The sequence below is a fragment of the Hipposideros armiger genome, unplaced genomic scaffold (assembly GCF_001890085.2).
Source record: "Hipposideros armiger isolate ML-2016 unplaced genomic scaffold, ASM189008v1 scaffold_43, whole genome shotgun sequence".
Taxonomy (NCBI): domain Eukaryota; kingdom Metazoa; phylum Chordata; class Mammalia; order Chiroptera; family Hipposideridae; genus Hipposideros; species Hipposideros armiger.
This window is the reverse complement of record NW_017731393.1, coordinates 1,260,221-1,282,550: the sequence shown is the minus strand read 5'-3', so window position 1 is coordinate 1,282,550 and position 22,330 is coordinate 1,260,221. Positions and strand designations below refer to the sequence as shown.

Genomic DNA, 22,330 nt, shown 5'->3' with positions numbered 1-22,330 from the left:
TGGAGGGCAGTGTCACTGGCCCTCATATGTGAGATCCGAACCGGGGCCCTCTGGCGTCCCAAGCCAGTTCTTAACCATCGCGCCACTCGGCCGGCCCCGCCACTGACCTTTTTAATATTATGGTTGGAATCACATGGTATGTGTCCTTTTCAGATTGGCTTCTTTCTAGGAATGTGCATTTAGGTCCCTCCATGACTTTTCACGGCTGGATAGCTCATTTTTCTCGAAGCGCTAAATAATAATATTCCACAGTCTGGAGTGACCATAACTATTGATCCATCACCTACTGGAGAACATGTTTGCCCGTTCCAGGTTTTGGCGATTATGAATAGAGCTGCTGTAAACATTCCAAGCGCAGGTTTTTGTGGGGTCAGAAGTTTTCAAGCTCATTTGGGTAAATACCAAAGGGCACCATGCTGGATTTTTGTTAACGCTCCTCCCCCCACTACTCTTTGACTTAAGTAGCTGCTGTCGGTTAATCTGCCCATGTGATTTTGTGGAAATAAAAGGGCAAGAGGTCACCTGTTTTCAGAAGACCTAGATCTGGTGAGTAGAAACACTTGCTCCCTCTTTGAAGCAGGCCAGTGTGGAAGCACTCCCAGCTTGGGGGTATCTGCATCACTGTGGCCCCCCCACCCCCACCCCAAGTTCAACACCTTTTATAGTTGAGAGAGTGGTTTTTGTTTTTTAATTTTGTTAAGTTACTCTTGTTTGTTGGCCCTGTCTGATGTAGTGGATAGGCCCAGACTGGGGGGCAAGTTTTCATGGGTTGTGTCAAGCATTTGTAGAATCAAGTGCAACTTGGGATCTTTGGTAAATTTGTTTCTTGGAGGCAAGGAAGGGACAAAGAGATCCTTGTGCAGCTTTAGAGTGGCTCTTTTGTTCTTGTTTTTGTACACTCTGTTTCCTTGAATTACTCTGTTGAATGATCCTGTAGGCCACCCTCCCTACAGCACCCCCCCCCCCGCTCCCCAGACGCAGAGAAATGGAACAGCATTGTTTTTAAATAACTCGTTGTGATATTGGAAGTGAATTATTGTATTATTAACCTTGTCAGAAGCTAGAAGTATAGATTTAAACATCCTTTTAACTACTAAGGACCAGTTTTTTAAATTTCCAGTCTTTCATGAACTGAGACTTTTGTAACATCAATAAAAATGAATTTTCAGAGTAATGAAATGAAAAAAGACAAAATATAATCCCATTTTAAAAATTATTGCAATCAACATATGTAAAATTACCTTGTAAAACTGCTACAGGCATTTCAACTTCTGTACTGTAACTAGTGGCAGGCAAGTGATGTTGATGTTTGTCTCTCTCTGGGTAGTAGTACTTCCCTGTGAAAGTGACGTCCCGGCTCCTTAACATGTGCACAGCTAAGGGGGTCCAGCATGTAGTAGGCACACATTTAAATAGAGCTATGTTATTTAATCGGCAAAGCAATCGTTTGAGATGGCATTATCTTGATTATATAGATGAGAGAAAAATTTGGGTGGTAGAATGGCCTACTCAACTTCCTGTAATAAATGGTCAGGGAAGTAGAACGACCCCCCAGATTTTTCACTGGAACCTGTGAATATGTTGTTAACTGGCAAACGGGAATTTGCAGATGTAATTGAGGTCCAGATCCTAACAGGGAGCTTGCCTGCATTATCTATTCACATGTGCCCTTCAAAATGGATTTGCAATGCTGGAGGGACTTGATGGTCATTGTTAGAGGAAGCCACATGGAGAGCATGACTAGGAATGTGGGCATTGAAGAGCAAAGACTGGGTCTGGCTGACAGGAAACGGGCCACCGGCTACGGCTTCAAGGAACTGAGTTTGGCCAGCAACCTGAATGAGCTTCTGACAGGGAGTGCAGCCCTGCTAATACCTTGGTTTTGGTCTTGTGGGCCCCTGAACAGAGGACCCCGTTGCTTTTACCTGGATTTCGGGCTTATAGAAACTGAGATAATTTCTGTTTTTTTTTGTTTTGTTTTTTGTTTTTTTAGCTGAGCCATCCTGCCACCTGTTGGCAGCTCAGTGGCAGCTCAGCTCGGGCTGGGCATCGAACTGCTGTTGCTCAGAGCTCGCTCAAGAACCAACTGAGCCACTTGGTCGGCCCTTCAATTTCTGTTGTTTTAAACTGCTGAATTTGTGGTACAGGCAGACCTCACAGATACTGCGGGTTCGGTTCCAGAACGGTGGCAATGAAGCACATATTCTATAAAGCAATCACATGGAGTTTTTGGTTTCTCAGTGCATATAAAGTTGTGTTTACACTATACTGTAGTCTGTTAAGTGTGCTATAGCATTCTAAAACAATGTACATACCTTACTTAAAAATACTTTATTGCTAAAAAATGCTAACCATTATCAGAGCCTGTTGGAAAAATGGTGTGGATAGACGTGCTTGACACAGAGTGGCCACAGACTCAATTTTTACAAAAGGCTATGTGTGAAGGTAATAAAATGAGGTATGCCTGTAACTTGTTACAGTAGCAGCAGGAAACTGATTTCGGGTGAGCTGACCCACGAAGCCAGTGTCAACCACAGTGCCTGGCGCACAGTGGGTGCTTAGGTACTTGTTGAATGATGTCTTTCCAGAAAGGAGAGTTTTGCGTGGGGTTTTGATGTTGGTGAGAAAACCTTCGACATGAGAAGGCAGGCTTTATAAGCATAGGCCATCACACCGTGAACACATTTTGGGGAGGGACAGTCACTGGTTTGCACTGAGTCACAGGAGTCCAGTTCGTGAGTGTGCCATTCAGCCAGCTTAATGAGCCTTATGGGTAGTGACCACCAGCATTAAAAAGAGAAGTAGAAACCAGACGGTATCATAGGTAGTTCAGACAAGAACTGTTTCGTGAGATGCACGTGTCTGCGGTGAGTACAAGGTCACAGTGAGTTTTTTGCAGAGTTCCTGTCGTGAGACGTTAAGTTCTAGGGATGGACTGGTGAAGTGCGTGTGAATAGTTCAGTGGTTTGTAAACTATATTTTCTCTGATTCTATGGATTTCTCCCTTTCTTGTTTTCCACATGGTATTGTATTTGACTCCTTTGCGCTGATTGTGGAGTATGCTTTCTTTTATCTGTATACTCCTGTTTCTTCACCTTGGCATGTGGAAAAGAGAAACTCTGTCTCTCTGAGGCATTTGGGCATCTTCCCCATTGCTGTCAAAGCCAGCTTTCCTTTGGCATGTGTGGCCGGGAGTTGCTCAGCGCCCCCATTGTCCTCTGCTCCTTGTTTCTTTGAGGTGACTTCTCTTAGTAACTCACATTAACCCCTGGCTCCCAGCAGTGTTGCTTAGGTCTCAATTTTAGATCTCTGACTCTCTGACTTTGTCCTCAAGAAAATTCACATAGAAAGTTTTCAGATTGCCATTATCTGATGCTTGATTTTACCCAGTTTGCTTTTTTTTTTTTTCAAGTTTCAGATATTTATTAATCAGTGTGACCCCAACATAACACACCAACATGATTTCGTGCATTAGGAGGGAGAATATTCCTGGTTAAGTGGAAAATTCTGCGGATGGCTTCTGGAAGACCTTCATTCTAAGCAGCTTTATAGAAACATTTCATTTAGAAGTCTGGACCTTCTTTCTTCAGTTTGCTGTAATCTACATTCACTGAGTAGAACTTGTATTGCTCATTGGGACCCAGTTTGTTCCAGGGTTCTGGGTTATTCTTTTTATCCCAACAAACATCTGGATTGAACAATGCCAGGCGCATAACATACAGTGCTGCTCCAGTACCTCCAGCTCCAATAAACACAAAGAGGGGGATCAAGCTCGGGTGCTTCTTGGCCTGGCCGAGGATTTGGCACAGCATGGTTGCGGCAGTGGTCTCGGGGTCCGGAAGCACAGCAAAACAAAACCGAGAGGCCCCGGACTAGCTAGTGTCTGTCCAGTTTGCTTTTTTCTTAATTTCAGTTTTCCTTCTTGGTGTGTCTTACTGTAAGTTGCATGACTGCTGTGTTGGGCACTGTGTCAGGTGACACAGGCAATACAAGCAGTCTCAGTCCCTCTGGCAGACAAGGGAAGTCCCACTTTATAGTTGAGGGAGTCACAGACCAGATTAGTTGAAAGACTTGACTTACCCTGGGCCCCACGGCTGTTAGGGTGTAGAGTGGGCGTGTTTTCTCCAGAGCAGACTCTTCTTGTTTTGTTGCCTTGCTGAATTTAGGCTGCATAGATGCAGTGTATGCTTGTGTTACCCTGCAAGGATTCCTCACCCACTCCTGCCTTGATTGAATCTTAAAATCTGCCTTACTCCTCTGACCATAGCCGGTTTCCCTAAGGAGGGGGTGGTGTGTGTGTGTGTGTGTGTGTGTGTGTGTGTGTGTGTGTGCGCGCGCGCACGCGCGCAGTCAAGCCAAACAAATCAGAATACCCTGGCAACTGGCCATAAAGTATTTCCAAAATAAGAGTGTCTCACTGTTGCCACTGTCACCACCGTGGACTAAATAAACCACCACCATCTCTGGATTATTGCAGAAGCCTTCTGTTTGTGGTCTCCTGGCTTCCCATCCTTTGCCCCCCGATAATTTATTCTAGCCCCTCGAAGAATACCTGGTGTGAGGTAGATGTCAGTTAATTTGCTGGTTGAACAAATCCTTGAGTACACAATCACACCTAAGGTTCTCTGAGTACCTTAGATTGCTGTGCAAGTGAAATGTGGACTCTGTATCATGGCTCCCAGCGCCCTCCGCCCGCACCTGCCTAAGCGCCTGCTGCTTCCTTTCTCTGCACTCTGGCCACAGTGGCAGTTTTCCTGCGTCTTGAAGACACCAAACTCATTTCCACCGTTGGCTCGCGCTCTGCTCCTTACTCTGCTGCTGCTCCCACGACTGGCTCCTTCCGTCATGCTGGGGGGAGGGGGGACTCCTCAAATGTCTGCTCCTTACAGAAGTGTTCTGTGACTTCCGTAGCTACAGACGTCCTCCCCTCGCCTTCTTTCCCACCTCTATTTCAGCTTTCTGCCCTCTAAAGCACTTGCCTGTGCCGAGTCTTGTTTGTTTGTGATGTATTTTTGGCTCTTCTGCCATCCCACGGCCCCAGAATGAGCCTGAGATTTCTGGCTCTTAGAATTGGGTTGGATCAGTAGTGTGGTCGTTGACTGAGATGGAGTACCCTAGTTGAAAAGTTCGAAGAGTTACACTTTTAGTTTGTGTGTGTGTGTGTGTGTGTGTGTGTGTGTGTGGTTTTGATTCCTTTGTTCCTTTCTTGAATTTTATTTATCCTTTTAGAAAACGTACCTCTGTGACTGGTTTGAGCATGTTGTTTGAGGTGCCGGTGGGCATCCGAGAGGAGGTGTTGAGTGGGAAACGGTGATAGGCGCTGAGTAAGCTGGGCTGGAGGCAGTCTGTCAGGGCCTGAGAGGCTGACGTGAACCCCAGCTGCACCATCTGCTGTCTGACGCTGGGCAAGCCACTGAGCAGGCCTTGAGGCCATTTGCTCAGCTGTCACATGGGAAAACTGTGACCTGTTGTCAGGGCTGGCGTTAGATGAGCACACACACCCAGTTAGATGAGCTTAGCGCAGTGCCTGCATGGGGAAGGGGACGTTAATGTGACTGAGTGGATGGGCTGCTTACGCGTAATAACGCCGCCTCCTGGGAGCTTGCTCTGTGCCAGGCTCGCACAGGGCTTTCGTGGGTGCGTGCATTTACTCCGTGCTGTTCTCCAGCTGAAACTTGTGGCTGCTGTGCCAAGGCTTTCTCTTATAAAACATGCCTGCAGCTGTCGTCATAGTCCCTCCCCCTTCGGTACCCCCTCATATTTTAACCCTCACTCTGCAGCTTTAGGTACTGTAAACAGTGCAACGTATAAAAGTGTGGATCTCTTAATACGAGTGTTCAGGGAGCTGTTGGTGTTAAACACTTCTATTTGATTTGTAGAATTTCTAGAAACAACTATAGTTTTAAATTACATACACCAATCCTGTCCCAGGAAACACGGTTATTAGGTTATTGCCAAAAGCTAAGTGAGAGGTGGAAACTCAGAAAGAATACCAAAACTCAATATTTTCCACTCTATTTTAACGCCTGGTTTAGAGTTGGTTTGCTGCGCTGTGGGTGACTCTGAGTGGCGTGGGGCCATTGTCATCCTGGACTAGTGGGATGACATCAGCTTTTTCAGTCACTGTACGCCTTGGATAGGAATTATTTCAAAGAATGACCTTCGTTCTGTCTGACCAGGGGGGACGGCCCTCTCCTCACAGTGCTGTGGGCTCGGTCACTTCTTTTGTTCGTGGCTGTTTGAGGTGCCTTGGGGGAAGGATGAAATGTTTGCGCCTCTGTGGTGAATATTTCCTGATATACATGTCAAGGTTGCCCGTTCTAGCACTAGATTTCATAGACAAACTCCAAGGTCTGTTTAAAACACAAATTTTGTTCTCACGGTTAAGGCGACAGTATTGAACTCGTTTGCTCCTCCCCACTGCACAATAGCGGTTGTGCACTTTTGGGGACATTTCTCTCACTCACAAATAATTTCTGCTCTCAGAAATCTTACAGTGGTTCAGAAAGCCATAGAGAGTTATGTCATGAAAACTGAACACAAAAGGGAACAGGAATGAGAGGAATCTTTATTTTAGATTCACTTGGGGCTGTGTTGCCATTTACCTCATCTTAGCAAACCTGGTCAGGTTGCCCCCTTTAGTACATGTTAGGACTTAAGACCAAATCCATGCCATTCAGAAGGGTATAGACGCTGGCCAAGAGGGCGGGGAAAGCAAGACAGAAGGTTTTTATTTATTTTTAAAAATTTTATTGGGAAATTGGGGAAGGGTAACAGCCAAGTTGTTGTCCTTCAGTCTTAGCTGTGGAGGGCGCAGGTAGCTCAGCTCGACGTCGCCATCTGGCCACCCGTTGGCAGCTCGTGGCTGCTCAGCTCAAGGTGTTTTGTTCAGTCTTAGTTGCGGGTGGGCGTAGCCCACCATCCCATATGGGAGTCGAACCAGTAACCTTGTGGTTAGGAGCACATGCTCTCACCAGCTGAGCCATCCTGCCACCTGTTGGCAGCTCAGTGGCAGCTCAGCTCAGGTGCAGCTCACTGGCCCATGTGGGAATCGAACCGGTGACCCTGTTGCTCAGAGCTCATGCTCTTAACCAACTGAGCCACTCAGCCAGCCCTATTTTTTTATTTTTTGAGTGTATATTTAGTTTCAACCTTGCATTTTTTTTTGTTTTAGAGTAAAAAACCCCAATAACTCTCCAAATATGAAGTTAGACATTAGGTCCCTTGGACTTACCTTTAAGAATGGTAAAGATTCCAGCACTTTATCATAAAAGTAAATCTGAGTAATGAAGTTTCCTACTTTGATGAAATTATGAAATGTGTTGAATTTGTATAGTAAATGTTTTTCTATTTTAAATGCATGTAATATTGGTTTAAATTATATGTCAGCACTGACTGGTTTTTTTTTGGGGGGGGAGTAGCAGCTACTAGTGTTGTTAGCAGTCCATCTCTTTTTATTGATACAGCACAGAGCTATGTTTTTATTCTTTCCTTTAATGTTAGTTGAGACTAAAAACGAATCTGAGTGTTGGGACGAAGCCCTGCTCTGCCGTCAGACTCCTCCCTCCCGCGTCCTCCCTTCCCTGCTGAGAACCACTGCTCTGCAGCAGATGCTCTAACAGGAAACATGAGACTCACATCAATCACTGATTTTATTCTGAATGTAACTTCCTTTAGAATAAAGGTCAAGGTTAATGTCTCAGTTTCACACACAGTTTGTCAAATTTCATACTAAGTAAATGCCTTAGTTCCTGTTTGAGGTATAAGAAAGATACTTCAAACAGTTTTTTTCAAAATATTTAGGAAACATTTTAGTTTTCAGGGAACGTTGCATTTTTAGAGTGGTTTAGAAAGGAAGGAACACTGTTTAACACATAGGACACAGCCACAGGGATTTCTGACCTTAGAACAAGGAGAACCCTGAAGTCACATCACTTTTTCTTATTATTACTGTTAAGAGTTCTGATGTGAGATGCTCAGAAGCAGCTTAACTGGAGGGGTGGGAGTATGGCGGCAGCTTCCATATTCTGTGTGAAGCCGTTGGTAGCCTGGGGAGCCTGCACTCTGTGCTCCTGTCTACGGAACTTGAAATAGTGGGGATCTCCTCCTTGTCCGAAGGCCCAGCGCTTTCCCTGGGGCCCGCATAGCCCCCAGGGCAGCCCCGCTGCTCCAGCCCGCCTTGTTGCCGGCCTCTCTGGGGGCTGCCCACGGAGTCTTTCAGAACTTGCTTGAAGATGTAGACTATTTCCCAGGGCAGTACATCATTTTCTGCCAGAACTTCTCGAAATCTAGAGGGAAAGCAGCAGTGAGTATTCAGCTCAGAACATTTCTTTTGCCCCCCTCCTTTTGTCTCCAGAGTGCAGCTCGTGTGATGTAATCTTGGGGTAGGCACCCATCTTTGGGGAGATCGGCACATCGCTTTGACATTGTGCTTCTAGTAAAGAAATTTTGAATGTGGTTTAAAAACATTTCCTAGCCAGTGAGATATCAACAGACACTTCTGTCTGGCTGTCATTAGGTTTTTCAGTTGCTGGGAATGGGGCACACGTGATGAAAGGACTTACCTGACAGAATACAGTTTCCAGTCTGAATATGTGAGGAGCTTGGACTTGACCGTACAAACGCCACAGACGAGAAGGCGGAATTTTACCTGCTGAGAACGGATCCTGTTTGGCCAGGTTGAACTTGGGAGCAGAGAACTTCAAGCTGTCTTTGTTCCGTAGCTGGGATGGTCACGTGGGGGTTCTGGTCGCTCCTCAGCCAGTTGTAATCCACACCTGTCCTCACTTTCTGTTCATTTTCGATCTCTTGTATTAATCTCTCTCGCTCCTTTAGATGCCATTTCAATTCCCGAAGCAGAGTTTTTGTCACTGCATCTGAGTCTGGGTGGCGTGTGGGTTTGTAGGACTCGTACTTTGGCCATTTCATCCATCCAAAAAGGGGCATTTTTAGCCTATGGAAATATTGTCTCTTGTTTATTTGCATAAAATGCTGTGGCTCTGATGAGCAAATAGTAGTTCATTTACAATAGATTTGCCAGAAAAGTGCATGAATTTTTCACTGATTAGATATACAGGTCAGAGTAAGATTAGAACATGGATTAAAGTCTTTTAATTTCTAACTAGGTCAGTGCTCAAAACCAAGCTTGGAAAATACATTTAGGTAGCCAAGCAGCAGTGAAATACACAAAGTTAGATCTAATCTGCAGACTGAACACTTTCTGAAAATAACACTTAACGCTTGCTGCTACAAGTTCTCAGGAGGCTGTACCATGACTGTAGGAACATGCTCTCTGCAGACATCCTTGGACATAGGTTATGTACAGAGAAGGTTTGAAGCATACCTGTCAGTGGATGGATCGATATGCTGACGCTGCCAGAGCTTATGTGACCGGCAGTGAGGCGCTTTGACTCAGGCGTGCCCTGTCCTCCTGGAGTCGTGCCCTATCCTCCTGGAGGTGCCCCCTGTTGAAGGAATGAGACTTCTTGTTTACCCACTGAAACGGATTTTGAAATAAATAACTTTTTGTGTTAGAGTGAGGTTGTGATGTCTTTATTTTGGGAGAATGCTCTTAATTCACCTTGTATGTAGGTAAGCCAGAAGAAATAACAGAAATACTTACTGTTTAATCTTCACAAGTTATATGATGGTCGGCCTTTTGACTGTAGCTCGGTCTACTTGAAAAAAGATGCCGTTAGCTGTGGATTCTGGTCTTGAATGCGTTTGGACAGACCTTTGGTAATGAACGGAGGAACGGAGCACACAGATGCGCTCCCAGCCAAAGTGAAGCTGTCGCATGGTGTGATGCTTTCTGTGCATAGCTGGAGGTCACAGTTTCGTGCAGTATTTTTATGCCTGTAGAGCTCTAAAAATAACCATGTTGCTTTTATTCTTCAGCTTAACTTTCAGGCCATTTAGAAGCCAGGTCACTGTCCCCTCTAATGAAAGCAGGAAAAATAGATCAGACTTGACTATTTGCAAAATATACATTCTGAGAAAGCTCCTTACAACTGAGTAAAATGGGCAGAGAACGCTGATATCAGTCACGTGTGAGGTATCAGTAAACTCTCCGTTCTGTCCTCATTTTGCTCTTCTTTTAGATAGCAGTTACATTTGTATGTCTGAGCAAGTTGTAATGCTAGAGGCCAGACGTGTGTACACTGAAGTAGATAACTGTAAAATACACTTGATGATCTCTTTAAAACCTGGTGAGAAGGCAGTAAGGGATTAAGGTCTGGAAAGAGAGATGTAAGAACGTAGAATCCATTATAGAAAGTCATTCCAGTGTTTTGGAGCCGGAGCCGGGGCCCTGCACTCCCTGTCGGGCGGGCTCTGATGTGTCCTGGCCTTTCCCTCAGTTCAGGGGTGTGAGTCCTGCAGTGGGGGGCGGGCAGCGCCTCTTCAGCCCAGGCCTGTGCTCGACGGCTACCCAGCAGCCTGGCCGTGCCTGGTACGTGTTTCTCCTGCTGCCTTCCCTTCAAGGGAACCGTGGTGGATAGGCATGGTTTCCATCAGACCTGCGTGTCGTGTGATAAAGAGTGACGCATGGGGTTGTCCTGTTGCTTATATGGTAGAAAACGCCAGACGTCAGGATTCGTTATCTTCAGCTAGAAGGTTTTCACATCACATTGTGTGTGCTGCTGTGAAAAGTTGGTCATGACAGGCCTGTCCTGCCAGATTTTCTACTGAAGTTACAATGAACCCTGCCACTCCTGCCTTTGAATCACCTCCTTTATTGCTGCACTGTTTACATTTGGCCTCTGAAATGGTAATAAGGATCTCGGAGCATGTCAGGTATGGAGCCTAAACGGAATTTCTGCTCCAGGCCCTCTGCAGCCTCCAGCTGTCACTTCCTCCCCGGCCCCCTCTCACCCTGCCCCTGGATGTCTGTCTCAGCCAGGCCTGACACCCCCCACACCTGCCGTGCTCCCTCGGTCCCTTCTTCAGCCTTGGCCACACAGGCTCTATCTCCTGGGATGCTTCGTTTCTCTCTTGTCCATGTCCCCACATTGTAACTCTTTTCCAGGGCCAGTTTAGATGCCAGCTAATTCCTTCTGTCTGAGGGAAGACATCCCCGTTTCCCCCTCGGCCCTCCTGTCCCCTGCCCTCTGGTTCTAGTTCCCGTTACTGTTAAACTGAGAGGGAGACCCGGCTGTGCTCCCGTCCTCTCTCCGCCCTGATTTCGAATCCTTTCTGATTAGATTCTGCTCTGCCCTCCACGGTAACTGCCAGCTTCCAGTCGCCCAGCAGGCAGATGTCCGCCGACCATGCCAGGGCCTGGATGCTGGGCAGGGATGGCGGTGCGGCAGAGAGCAGGGCAGACGGGCTCTCGCCCGCAGGGCGCTCGTCTTCTGGTGGGAGGACACACACCAGTGCAGAATCGTCCAGCGAGGGATCAGACATCACCGGAGGGGTTCTGCACACGCGAGGCCGCCCCCAGTTAGACGTGGGGGCCAGGCGAGGCCTGCTGGGTGGGGTGTCCTTTGGGGGTTTAAAGATGAGAGAGCTGGCTGCCCTAGGCTTACTGAAGGCACCCCCCGCCCTGCCACATGTCTCACGCGGCACCTGTCTTGCCACTGAGACTCGCTCACGTCTGACCCTCCCAGAACGTTTCTTACCGCCTCAGCCACATTCAGGAACCTTCCTTTGATCTTGTTTGCGTCACTCTATTTTTCTGGTACTCAGGGTGTGCTACTTGTATTATTATCAATCTTATTCTTTGTCCTATCTCCTGAGACTGCTAGATTGAAACAGAGTCCAGAATCATTCTCTGATTAGAGTAGCTCCCCTGCCACTGTGTAGACAGAGGACATAGGTGTTTGTAGGTCGGTCCTTCCTGTTTATCAGGGTGGAACCAGAGAACATTGGGTTTTATACATCAGACATGTTAGTATGTTGAATGAATGAATGAATGAATGAATGGCTTCTAATGACTTGCAGCCTCATTAGGATATTTTGTGTGGAAGGTGTAAAGCTTAAGCTATGAAACAAGTAGGGCAATTTCTTTTTGGTCATAATCATGGTTTTCGAGGCTACATCTTATTAGCGGAATAGTACAGAATTTTATAAGACTCGATGTGCAGTAGGACCATAACACTCATTGTGTGTGTGTAAAACTTGAAGGCGTGTAAGGAAATTCCTGAGGAGATAAGTCTGGAAAGACAGGCCGGTCCCGGGGCCAGGCACAGCTGCGATGGGTTTGCAGCCAGGCCTCCCGCACGGGCTCAGCAGCACCTGGCTGCAGCCGGAGGAAGCTGTTTCACTGAGAGGAGCTGACTGTCCTGCTCTTGTCAGTTCCTTGGCCGCTCAATTAAAAGCTTCGGGGGCCGGCCGAGTGGCTCAGTTGGTTAGGAGTTGGCTTAAGAGCGCGAGCTCTGAGCAACAGGGCTGCTGGTTCAATTCCCACATGGGCCAGTGATGCTGCATCCAAGCTGAGCTGTCACTGAACTGCCAACAGGTGGCACGATGACTCTGCTGGCGTAACAACAAGATTGCCTGTTTGATGGTGGGCTACACCCACCCGCAACTAAGACTGAACACAGTACCTTGAGCTTAGAGGCCACGAGCTGCCGATGGGCAGCCAGATGGCGACTGGCGCCCTCCACAACAAAGATCGAAGAACAACCACTTGGCTGGTCCTCTTCCTCAACTCCCCAGTACTGTTGTCCTCCCCCAGTTCCCCAATAAAATCTTTAAAAAAAAAAAAAAAAGCTCTGGGTTATTGGCTTTTTTTTTTTTTGCTATTAAAAATGCAGCTAATATTTGAGGAGAAACTAAGATGTTACGTTTTCCCCCAATATTATTTCCTCTTTAAAATATTATAATTAAAATACACTAATATGTGTACTTTTTAAAGTTCAAAGTCACATTTCCATGGGGTCACCTGTTTTGATTTATAGGAATTCTTTATTCTGCTACGAGCTGCATGTTTCCTTTTGAGTGACCACTGTTCTTGCCCTTTAGCCTATAGACATGTTCATATGTTTTAAGGTATAATTTAAGTTTATCGATATTTTCCTTTCTGACTGTCTTTTTCTGTGCTTTTGTTTAAGAAGGCCAATTTCACTCTAAGGTGATAACATACAGAAGAACATTAGCTTTCTAGGCTTAAAACAATATGTGGTGTTGGCTTGGAATTGCTTTGGGATGGGTGTGAAGTGTGGGGGTCAGGCCCTTTCGGTCCCCACACTGGCGAGCCGGTATGCAGAGGAAGTGGTTATCGCCAAGCAACTGGGGTATGTCCTGGGCATTTTGAATATGACATGGAGGGACTCTGGGTCACATTGAAACCTTGTGGAGGTGTAGCCAGGCTGCTGTGTTCAGGCCACAGTTTCCCCTCAGCCTCTGGGCTGTGGTCTCGTGGTCCATCGGGTTTTCGGAGCCTTTGCAGTGCCATGTGGACATGTCCTGCACTGAGCCACCTCGTGGCTGTTCTGGAATCGGGGAGGCGGGGGGGGGGCGGGGGAGGTCAGCGCACGCCTGCCCGGCCCTGGGGTGAGCCCAGCTGTCCCGAACTGGCCCTGGGGGTCTGCTTTTCAGTGTCCCCTGCATGGCTGTGTGGCGCTTTGCAGACTTGCTTCTAGCTTGCTTAAATATCACCTTATCACGCTGTTAACGTTGCACCCCTCCTCTCCCCAGTCTCCTCTGCTGGCTGTATTTTTCTCTGTGTGCTTGTCAGGGTCTCACACACTCCATGTTTTACTTTATTTCTCTTTCCTCAACTCGACTGTGAGCTCCGTGCGGGCCGTCTGCTGACTGCTTTATCCCGAGCGCCTAGGACCGTGCCTGATGTGGAGCCAGCCCTCAGCTGTTACTTTGTGGAGTGAATTCATGACTAAATGTCAGGCAAACAGTCACCAAAAGAATGCCGTTACAGCTATTAGTTAGACAAAAGTAGACTTTAATGCTAATAGCACTTTATTAAAGTAAACCTCAGGGTTCGAGAATTTGTGTCATAGTCTGTTCTCTGAGTGCAGTGCTTTTAAATTAGACATTGCTAAGGAAAATATAATAAATTATAATTGATATCACAGTGCAGTTGTCTTTTTTCATGTAATGTTTTATATGTTTTTTATCTATTAGTATGAGTATAGCCATGGCAGTCTTTAAAATGATACATATTAAGTAAGAGTATGCCATAGCTGAGCCTGACCCTCTGTTAGACTTTTGTTTTTCAAGTTTCAACTACTCCAAATATTGTGAGAAGGCACTTTTCCTTCCTGGACTTGCTTATCCCTTTGCCCTGTTTATGTCCTCCGTGTCACTAAGGAGCACCTGATGTGTGTGTCACGTGTCCTGCACTGGAGCGCCGGGTTCGTGAGGGTAGGGACTGTGTCTGCGTGTCTGAGACAGCGCCTCGCTCTGAATGAGCGAGTGCTTCCATGCCCATGTTTGCACGTGCTTCCTTGTGTGCCCGTGCAAATACCGCTCCAAGAAAGACACGGGCGGAACTGGTGTTGGCTGCAGGAGGGGTAGGTTTGAACAGGTACTGGCAGGTTGCCCTTCACAGTGGATGGTCAGACCCATCTGCCACCCTCCCCTATAATCTAAGAACATTTTTTGCCAATTTGAAGGATGAGAAAATGGTTTCTCATTGTTTTAATTTGCATCTACTTGATAAATGACTGTACATTAGAGCATTTTCATTTGTTGATTGACCATTTGCATGTTTTCTATGACTTAATGTAAAAGCATTCAAGACTCCCTGCTCCTGGGGTTTCTCGGCCTTCTGGAAACAGTGCGCTAACTCTCAGGACTCTTTGCAGGCCGCTTAGCCAGGAGAGCTCCGACTCTGAGGACATTAACAAGTACAGACAGCTTGAAGCCCCAGAGCTGGATTCGTGTGGCGATGACCAGCCTGCCAGCAGCCCAGGTAAACAAGTCGCTTTACACGTTGTAAAATAGGATGCCTGAGTTGTTCCTACGTTAAAACATTCAATTCTTAAAAGTCTAAACATGTAGTATTTTGGTCAATAAAGAATCCATACTGCTTATTAATTTGGGAGTTTTTGGGAGGTGAGTACATGATAGGTTGTAAATCGCTCATTTTCTTTTAACTGTAGTTCCTAAATGGTCTGTTCTTTGGAAGACTAATCATGGTCCCTTACCTTACTATTAATTAGAGCTACTTCAAGTTTTTATTTTAAAATTATTACTATTTTTTTTTTACAATAAGCATAGTAAAACAAAGTTGTAAACAGTGCATGACTATATAAAATAAAAGGTAGAAGGTCCTTCTGACCCTGCCCCCACAAGGGCACAGCTGTTCAGTTTGGGTGAAGCTGCTTTCTGTGAGTGTGCAGACTCTTTCTCTGTGCGATTTATCTTATTTTCATCAGGCCCTAGTCGTATGAGAGAAGGCAGCTTTTGTTTTTTTGCTTTATAAAAGATTATCCATCCCAAACTTCCTACCAGTTTGTTGGGACAGCGTCCCAGAGGGCAGTTTCCCGGCTCTTGGCCTCCCATGGAAAGGTGCTGGCTCGGCTGTGGAACCACACATGCGAGCACTCAGGTAACTAGATGGCCATCAGATGGAGTGGATATTGTGGGTCCTACTTCCTGTGTCTCCCTGGCCACCAGCGAGACTCGACTCGTGCAGGAAGACCCCTGGTTGGGGTATTGGCGGATGTTTGCTTCCTGTGTCTCCACCAGCCGCTGTTGAGAATATAGTGGTATGAGCTCCCATCCATGGGTCTGTTGTTGTTCTTTTCAGCCTCACCGTGTCCTGCGTTCACCTGCCGGGAGCTGAGCCCTGCGTTACACAATTCAACCGAGGAATTCTGCCTGCTCTCCCTACCCTGTGTCCACATGCTCCGACAGGGACAGAAGTTGGGGTTACAGTGACAGTTCCTTTTCTTCCTTAGCCTTTTAAAAATTATGAAACACAGGCCATACATAATAGCACATAATCCTTATCCTCCCTGGGGTTTATTTAGGCTTCTAGACAATATAGAATATTGGTAGTTTTCATCAGTTCTGGAAATCTAAGCCGTTATCTATGCCCCACTCTTTCATTTGGCTGTGTATTTTTCATTTTTTTGTTGCTATATTCAGGTCAGTTTCTCATCGTTTGTCATCTGCCTTTGCCCTCCCCTCTGTTCTTCTTGCCTCGCCGTGGACTCTGGCCTGGCGTCCTCACTGTCTTCGCCTTTCAGCTCTTGTAAGGTGATGTTGGTGTGTTTCATCCAGCGTCTGGAGTTGCCCTCAGGGGGAGCATTTGTCCGAACAGCCCAGCACGTTATCACCAGAAGTGATAGTTCCAAACGTGTGCGTCCTTTGATGCGGTGTTTACTCATGCTGAGGAAAGTACAAAGCTGTGCATGTAAGGACGTTTGCTGCATCGTGTGTATCTGTGGGCAGCCTTCAAAGTCTCTTAAATGTCAGCACACACAGCTCGGTGGTTCTGCCTGTCCATTGGTGGGTGTGCGGCTTCAGCAGCAGCATGAGACAGCCATGCGTGTCGTGCAGACCCGTCGCCATCTAGGATTTCCATTTGGGGAAGCCTGTTGGGTTCTACGTGACTGTAAGCTGTCATCCTCCTCGCTGGCCCTGGGGCGTGTACAAGCCCAGTGCACAGCGCCCGTGGGCCCCTCAGAACTGCCATGGTTCGGGTAGCCAGGCCTCAGACGAATGCCTGCGGCTCCAAGGGTCCGCTGTCAGGGCTCGATCTGGACTCATGTTTGAACCTCTGTTTGCTTCCTCGGCCCCTGCGTCTTGATATGTGTGGAGCTCTTCGCTAGGTAGCCCCGTAAATCATAGCTTTGGCCACATCTGGAGGATTCATGCCATGCCCAGGACTTATAAGGTGTGTGTCGGGCTGAAGGAGGCAACAGGAGTATAATACGTGAAGATCTGGTCCCCTTGCCGGGGTTCCTGTTTAATCTGTAGTTGTACAGATACATGCTTTTGGAGACAGGTGCTCTGAAAGACAGCGCTGGGGGCCTCAGACAGGGGTTCTGACTTACACTGGGCCATCAGGGAAGCACCAGTAATGCAGTTGAACTGGGAGCTGAAGGATGGAAAGGAGGTACCTTGGCAGCATGGGGGTCAGGGTGGTGGGGAAAATGTGTGCAGAGCAGCTGTGATGGGAGAGAGCCTGGGGCCCCAGTCCTGGAAGCGCGCCAGTACTGCTGGGGACCCCAGAGTGTGTGTTGGTAGGCCTCGGGTGGGGCGGTGGTAGGCTGACTAATAGCCCCCCAGAGAGGCACACACCCTAATCCCCAGAACCTGTGATGTGCTGCCTTACCTGGGGAGGGGACTTGGCAGCTCTGATTAAGTTAAAGAGCGTGTCCAGGTGGCCCAGGGTCATCACAGGGTTCTTATGAGAGGAAGGTCGAAGGAGCAGAGACAGTCATAGGAGATGTGACAACAAAGCAATAGACTGGACTGGTGTGGCAAAGGGGTCATGAGCCAAGGAATGCAGGTGGCTTCTTAGCAGCTGGAAAGGCACGGGACGGCTTCTTCCCCCAGAGCCTCCAGAGGGAAGCCATGCCACCACCTTGATCTCAGCCCGTTGACACTGATTTGGACTCCTGACCTCCAGAACTGTGAGAGAGCAAATGCATGTGGTTTGAAGCCACTGAGCTTGTGGTAGCTTGTGGCAGCAGCCACAGGAAGCTAAGAGCTGTATTGGATGAGGCTGGATGAGATAGAGGCATGGCTGGCAACACGGCCGTGGGCCATGGCTAAGAGCTTTGGCCTTAGTGCTCAGAGCAATGGGGAGCTTTAAAAGTTCTAGGTCTTTCTTGCGATGAGTGTGAAGGGAGGAGGGGAATGTCATGTGATTAGATTTGTGGTTTGCGAATACCACTCTGGTCATATTGGAGGGGCTGGGGTGGAGAGGGTCAGAGCAGACCCAAGGAGGAGTAGGAGGCGAGACTCAGTGGTGATGACGGGGTGATGGCAGTGGGGCCGGTCACGTGCCAGACCGGACAGGGCCTGGTGATGTGTTGCACGTGGATGTGAGAGGAGGGGCCGCGGGCTGGGAGGCGGTGCTCCTTGTCTGCAGCACTGAAGGAGAGAGATGAGGCTGCACGTGTGCACCTGTGCACCCTGTGCACGTGCACACCCAGCTGCTGCCCTTCCTACGTCTGTCTGTGTACATTAGGACCGTGAGACCGCACCACTGCCTCTGGTCCTAGCCTGGCAGCACAGGCTCCGGCGGGAACCTTCTGTGCATCCAGTTATAAAATTTTGTGATTCAAAGTGCTTTTGATTTTGGGGTGCCGCAGGTGTTATTTCATCTACATAAATGTTTTAAAAATTATTTCTAAATAGAAATCCACGAACACACATTCAATGAATTTCTATTGATTACATTACAATCGCTTTATAAAAATGGAGTTTTACTTGCGGTTCCTGCCGGGTGGAACCTGTTCCAGACTGGGCTGCTGCTTGCAGAGTCTCTGTTGCTTTCACCTGACAGTTTTGCATTTGTCCTGGGATAGTGACGTTAGGCTGTGATTAAATGCCACAGTGCTGCCTCTGTTTCAAGTGGTCGTCCCGTCCCCTTGTGGCTCTCCTGGCTTTGAGAGAATGGCCTGTGTGGAATATGTAAGAACTGAAAAGTTCTGGTTAAGTTTAATTTTGTTTTCAGAATACCATCCGTACTTGGACAAAGTGAAACATTGATATTTATTTTGAAGATTTAATTTTATAGTTAAATCAGTAATGCAGTAACTAAACTCATTTTTCTGTAAGGCATACTATCTAGATTTTAAGGTAAGAAATGGTAATATGTTCTCCAGTTAAACTTCATTCTATCCTGTTTGGAACCCCTACTGCTGAATTTTTTGGTTAGGGTTTATAGTTGATTGATGATGATAGTGGGGTGGCTCAGTGAAGAGAAACTGGCATTCTGGGTGGTTTCCAGCTGATGTAAACACTGTGATGTTACTAACTCAGGATAAACAGGTAACAGGAAAATGAACAGCAAACTTTAGGTGGAGGCGTGTCTCGTGTCACTTTCGGGTATACTTTGCCACGTGCACTTTGTTGATTTGCCTTAAATTTCCTTTGTCTTTTCTTTGGGAACTGACCCAGGCCTTTGGTTTCGCCGCTGAGGCCCAGACCAGCTCTGAGCGCCCCCTGGTTCCCTGTCCTCCCCTGGCAGGGGACATGCTTTGTGTGGGTGTGCTTCAGCCAGTGGCCTAAAAACGTCACACTGCGTTTGTGTTAATGAAGGAAGGGCTGTGGCTTAGTGCAGTGAGGACTTGTTTTTGGTAAAATTTCTGTCTAAAACAACCGTCACAGTGCATGTAATCCAGGAATGGAAGTCTCATCAGCGTGTGGAGCACCATGGCTCAGCAGCACTGAGCCAGCCAGGGCGGGAAGTCTGTCGGCCAGAAGTGCAGCTCTGCCTTTGTCTTTCTGAAAGAGAGGCTGTCACTGTGACCTCCTACCCTCTCTGAGCGGCTGCTCCCACTCCCACTCGGCCCCTCATCTCCCAGCGGTGTCTGGGCTCAGGAGCCCTTCCCCACCGCCTGTCCTCGTTCCCAGGGCTGTGTGGATTCGCATCCCTTCCCTAGTTTATGTGAAAAAAGCCTGTTGTTGATCGATAAACCTACCAGCAGCAAGAATGGGAAGTGGCGTGGGTTTATTTTTTCCTGTTTATGTATGTATCTGTCATCTCCGTTCTTGCTTTTGTGGTCTGGCCTGGATACCCAGACACTATTCAGAGTTCCCAATAATTTAATGTAATGCTGGGACCATTTCTAAGTCAGGAACTGTGCACACATTGGGTTTTGCTTAAACTCAGTGCTTTGAAGGTAGCGTGGGTAATTTTCAGGGCTTTTCAGCTGAGCGCTTCCGGAAGGGGTGAGGCTGGGAGGGGCGCCCCAGCTGGGAAGACAGGAAGGCACCGGTGACCGGTTTTTCAGTAGGAGGGAAGTGAGATGTGGGGATGGAAGGAGAAGGCATGTTTGAGGAAGCTCGGCCATCAGTAGTGAAGGTGCCTGGGTAGAAAGCTGCCCAGGGCAGGACTCGAGAACCTCAACCCTGAGCCAGTGGCTCTGACGCCATTGAAGAACACTTACCCACAGCGAAGCTCCCTGTGCTCTGAGAGGTTACGCAGATCTGGCTCCTGTTTTTAAAATTCAGAACAAGAACCACACACCTTGATTCAACTAAGGAAAGTAGTCATATTTTGGTTATATGTCGTTAGAACAATTAATAAACTACAAATATATGTAGGGAAAAGCTGAAGGAGAGCAAAAAAAACCTTGGATGCAGGTGTATCAGGTGGGAAGGGACGAAGGCAAACGTAGAGGGGGAGATGGGGCAGATAGGTGAGGGGCTGGGAGGAAAAGGAAAGGTGGGGGCGAGAAAGGGGGCACCTGGGGAGGGAACGGGCTTGGGCCGAAACGGGGGAGACACAGGGAGGCTGAAAAGTTGTTTGGAAATAAAATGATTTCTCAATAAAAGTTTGTATCCCATGAATTTTAATGATGTGTCAGTGTCAAGTGATGTCCCGAGGTCCAGGATGACAGGAGGAACTTACAGGAGGGTGGCTAGTGGCGAGGCAGGCTGGAGCGCGCATCACACATCTTGAGGGGAATAAAGCCCCTTTTCAGGATGCCTGTACTTCAGGTTGTGTTTGCTTGTCTACTCCTGATTTATTTTAGTAGCAAGGCATGAACACTTAAATTGGCGCCTTCTGTAAAATTTAATATAAAGGTTCTTTAAGCTGCCCATTTCAGTACTGTTTTACAGGTCTTTTGTTTTAGTGGGTAGTGCTAATAAGCCTGCAACGCTGATGGCTGTGATGGAGGGATAAGAGTATGCTCAGCTTGCATAAGTTACGAGTAGTAGGTCCAGGGAATTTTCTGATTAGCCTGCTGCAGTGTTAGCCTGTACAATACGTGTTTTTGTATTTGTGTGTACCTGCATTACGTATAGATGAGACATAGCATGGGGGTTGTTTACCTTGTCTTTTTTTTCAGATAAGAAATAACACTGCACTTTTTTGTTTTGTCTTAATCCAGGTCCAAGGCCACCTTCAGCTAAATTAAGCAATGTCACATGCATCCCAGAGAAAACTTACAAATATCCTGACTTGCCTATAAATCGATGTAAGGAGGAGGTAAGATGACTTTTGTCATAATATATTTTTGCTGTTTGAATAAGTGCTGAGGCCCATCACATTGGTTTATAGTCTGAAAGTGTCGAAGTGCCGTGAGCACCCCTGGCGTGTGCCAGGCTCTGTGGCCGCAGAGGACAGTGCCCGGTGGTGGAAGGTGCTTTGTGTAACACCCACGTCCACGGCCTGCCTTTCCGCTGTGCTGAATGTTCAGCCTTCCCTGAGCTCGTCTCCTAGCACTGAGTTGGTAGTCCAGGCTTCCCCCAGAAATAGCTGCTCATCCCCATGGAGCTTCTTACTGAAAACGCATTGCTCAGCCTTTTTAATAAAGCAGGCTGTGGCCCCCAGCCGCCTCCTGCCAAGCATCCCGTTGAGTTTTCCTTACACTTTTGCTGTGAGTTCACTTCTGCCTAACGATTGACTTGACCCATCAATGGTAAGTCATTCAGTGAACAATGCTGGGCCAAATATAGCAGCATCTACAACTACTTTTTAAATTAGTTACATGTTAGCAAACATGGTTAAAAGTAAGTGTATGAAAACCCTTAACTGTATTAGTGGGAGATGTAGTTATAGATTAAACTGTAAATTTTTAATTTTTAGTTTGCTTTGGATTGAATCACATGTTTGCTTTAGATTGAGTCACATGTTTGTAGAGTAGATACACTATATTAATTTCTAGGGGCCAATATTCAAATTGAGTTGTACTCCCTGACTGCAGCAGTCACTAAAGATATAAGAGCTCAGGTCCAGAGCTTAGGGGGAGGAATTGGACTGCAGTTTTAAAAATGCCCCATGCAGGCTGTAAGTGGGACAGTGGAAGTTCGTTGTTTAAAAATGTGTCCGAAGGGGTGACCAGTTAGCTCAGTTGGTTAGAGCGCGGTACCAATAATACCAAGGTTGCCGGTTCGATCCCCGCATGGGCAGCTGTGAGCCGCGCCCTCCTTGAAAGAGTCAGCTATGCCATTGTATTGGGTTGTCGGAAAAGTCATGACGTATTTTTTCTTTTTCGTTGCAAAAATGCGTCATGACTCTTCTGACTACCCAATAGATGGAGAAGCTGAGACCCAGAGCTGAAGTCGGCCTGGCTTTTCCGCAGCGTAACGGTTACTGTCCGTGGTGGCCAGACAGGTGGGAAATGCAGCAAGAGTGGAACCTTTTGCTCTCTTATGATGTGTAGATGGTTAGCTACTAATTGAACTTTTAAAGAGGAAAATAAATTCTGAAAGTCTTCTCAAGATAAAGCTGGTTACA

The 22,330-nt window shown here is 47.2% G+C and overlaps 2 protein-coding genes and 1 pseudogene across 3 annotated transcripts in view; 1 reads left to right on the top strand and 2 right to left on the bottom strand.

Annotated features, from left to right (window-relative positions):
- Window positions 1-3,395: 3,395 nt before the first annotated feature.
- LOC109381085 (cytochrome c oxidase subunit NDUFA4 pseudogene) lies at window positions 3,396-3,879 on the bottom strand (annotated as a pseudogene). The gene has a single exon (XR_002123629.1). The product of XR_002123629.1 is annotated as a cytochrome c oxidase subunit NDUFA4 pseudogene (transcript).
- Window positions 3,880-7,556: 3,677 nt separating this feature from the next.
- On the bottom strand, window positions 7,557-9,796 carry RD3L (RD3 like). The gene is made up of 4 exons (XM_019639405.1): window positions 9,623-9,796; window positions 9,344-9,464; window positions 8,651-8,953; window positions 7,557-8,288 (listed from the first exon to the last, which is right to left on the bottom strand). The coding sequence occupies exons 3-4, from the start codon at window positions 8,944-8,946 to the stop codon at window positions 7,988-7,990; spliced, it is 597 nt and encodes a 198-aa protein (XP_019494950.1). The 5' UTR covers window positions 8,947-8,953; window positions 9,344-9,464; window positions 9,623-9,796; the 3' UTR covers window positions 7,557-7,987.
- A 3,350-nt stretch (window positions 9,797-13,146) lies between these two features.
- The window catches only part of TDRD9 (tudor domain containing 9), a 74,725-nt gene continuing 65,541 nt past the window's right edge, over window positions 13,147-22,330 (top strand). The window contains exons 1-3 of the mRNA XM_019639209.1: window positions 13,147-13,235; window positions 14,766-14,872; window positions 20,982-21,079. Coding sequence (XP_019494754.1) covers window positions 13,147-13,235; window positions 14,766-14,872; window positions 20,982-21,079 — 294 coding nt within the window. The remainder of the gene's footprint in view (window positions 13,236-14,765; window positions 14,873-20,981; window positions 21,080-22,330) is intronic.

What these genes read in the sequence shown, in the direction of transcription:
- RD3L (XM_019639405.1), bottom strand. Translation starts at nt 8,946, where the DNA reads ATGCCCCTTTTTGGATGGATGAAATGGCCAAAGTACGAGTCCTACAAA. An exon ending in ACAGGATCCGTTCTCAGCAG is followed by an intron (nt 8,289 to 8,650) that starts GTAAAATTCCGC and finishes CTTTCCCTCTAG; the next exon opens with ATTTCGAGAAGTTCTGGCAG.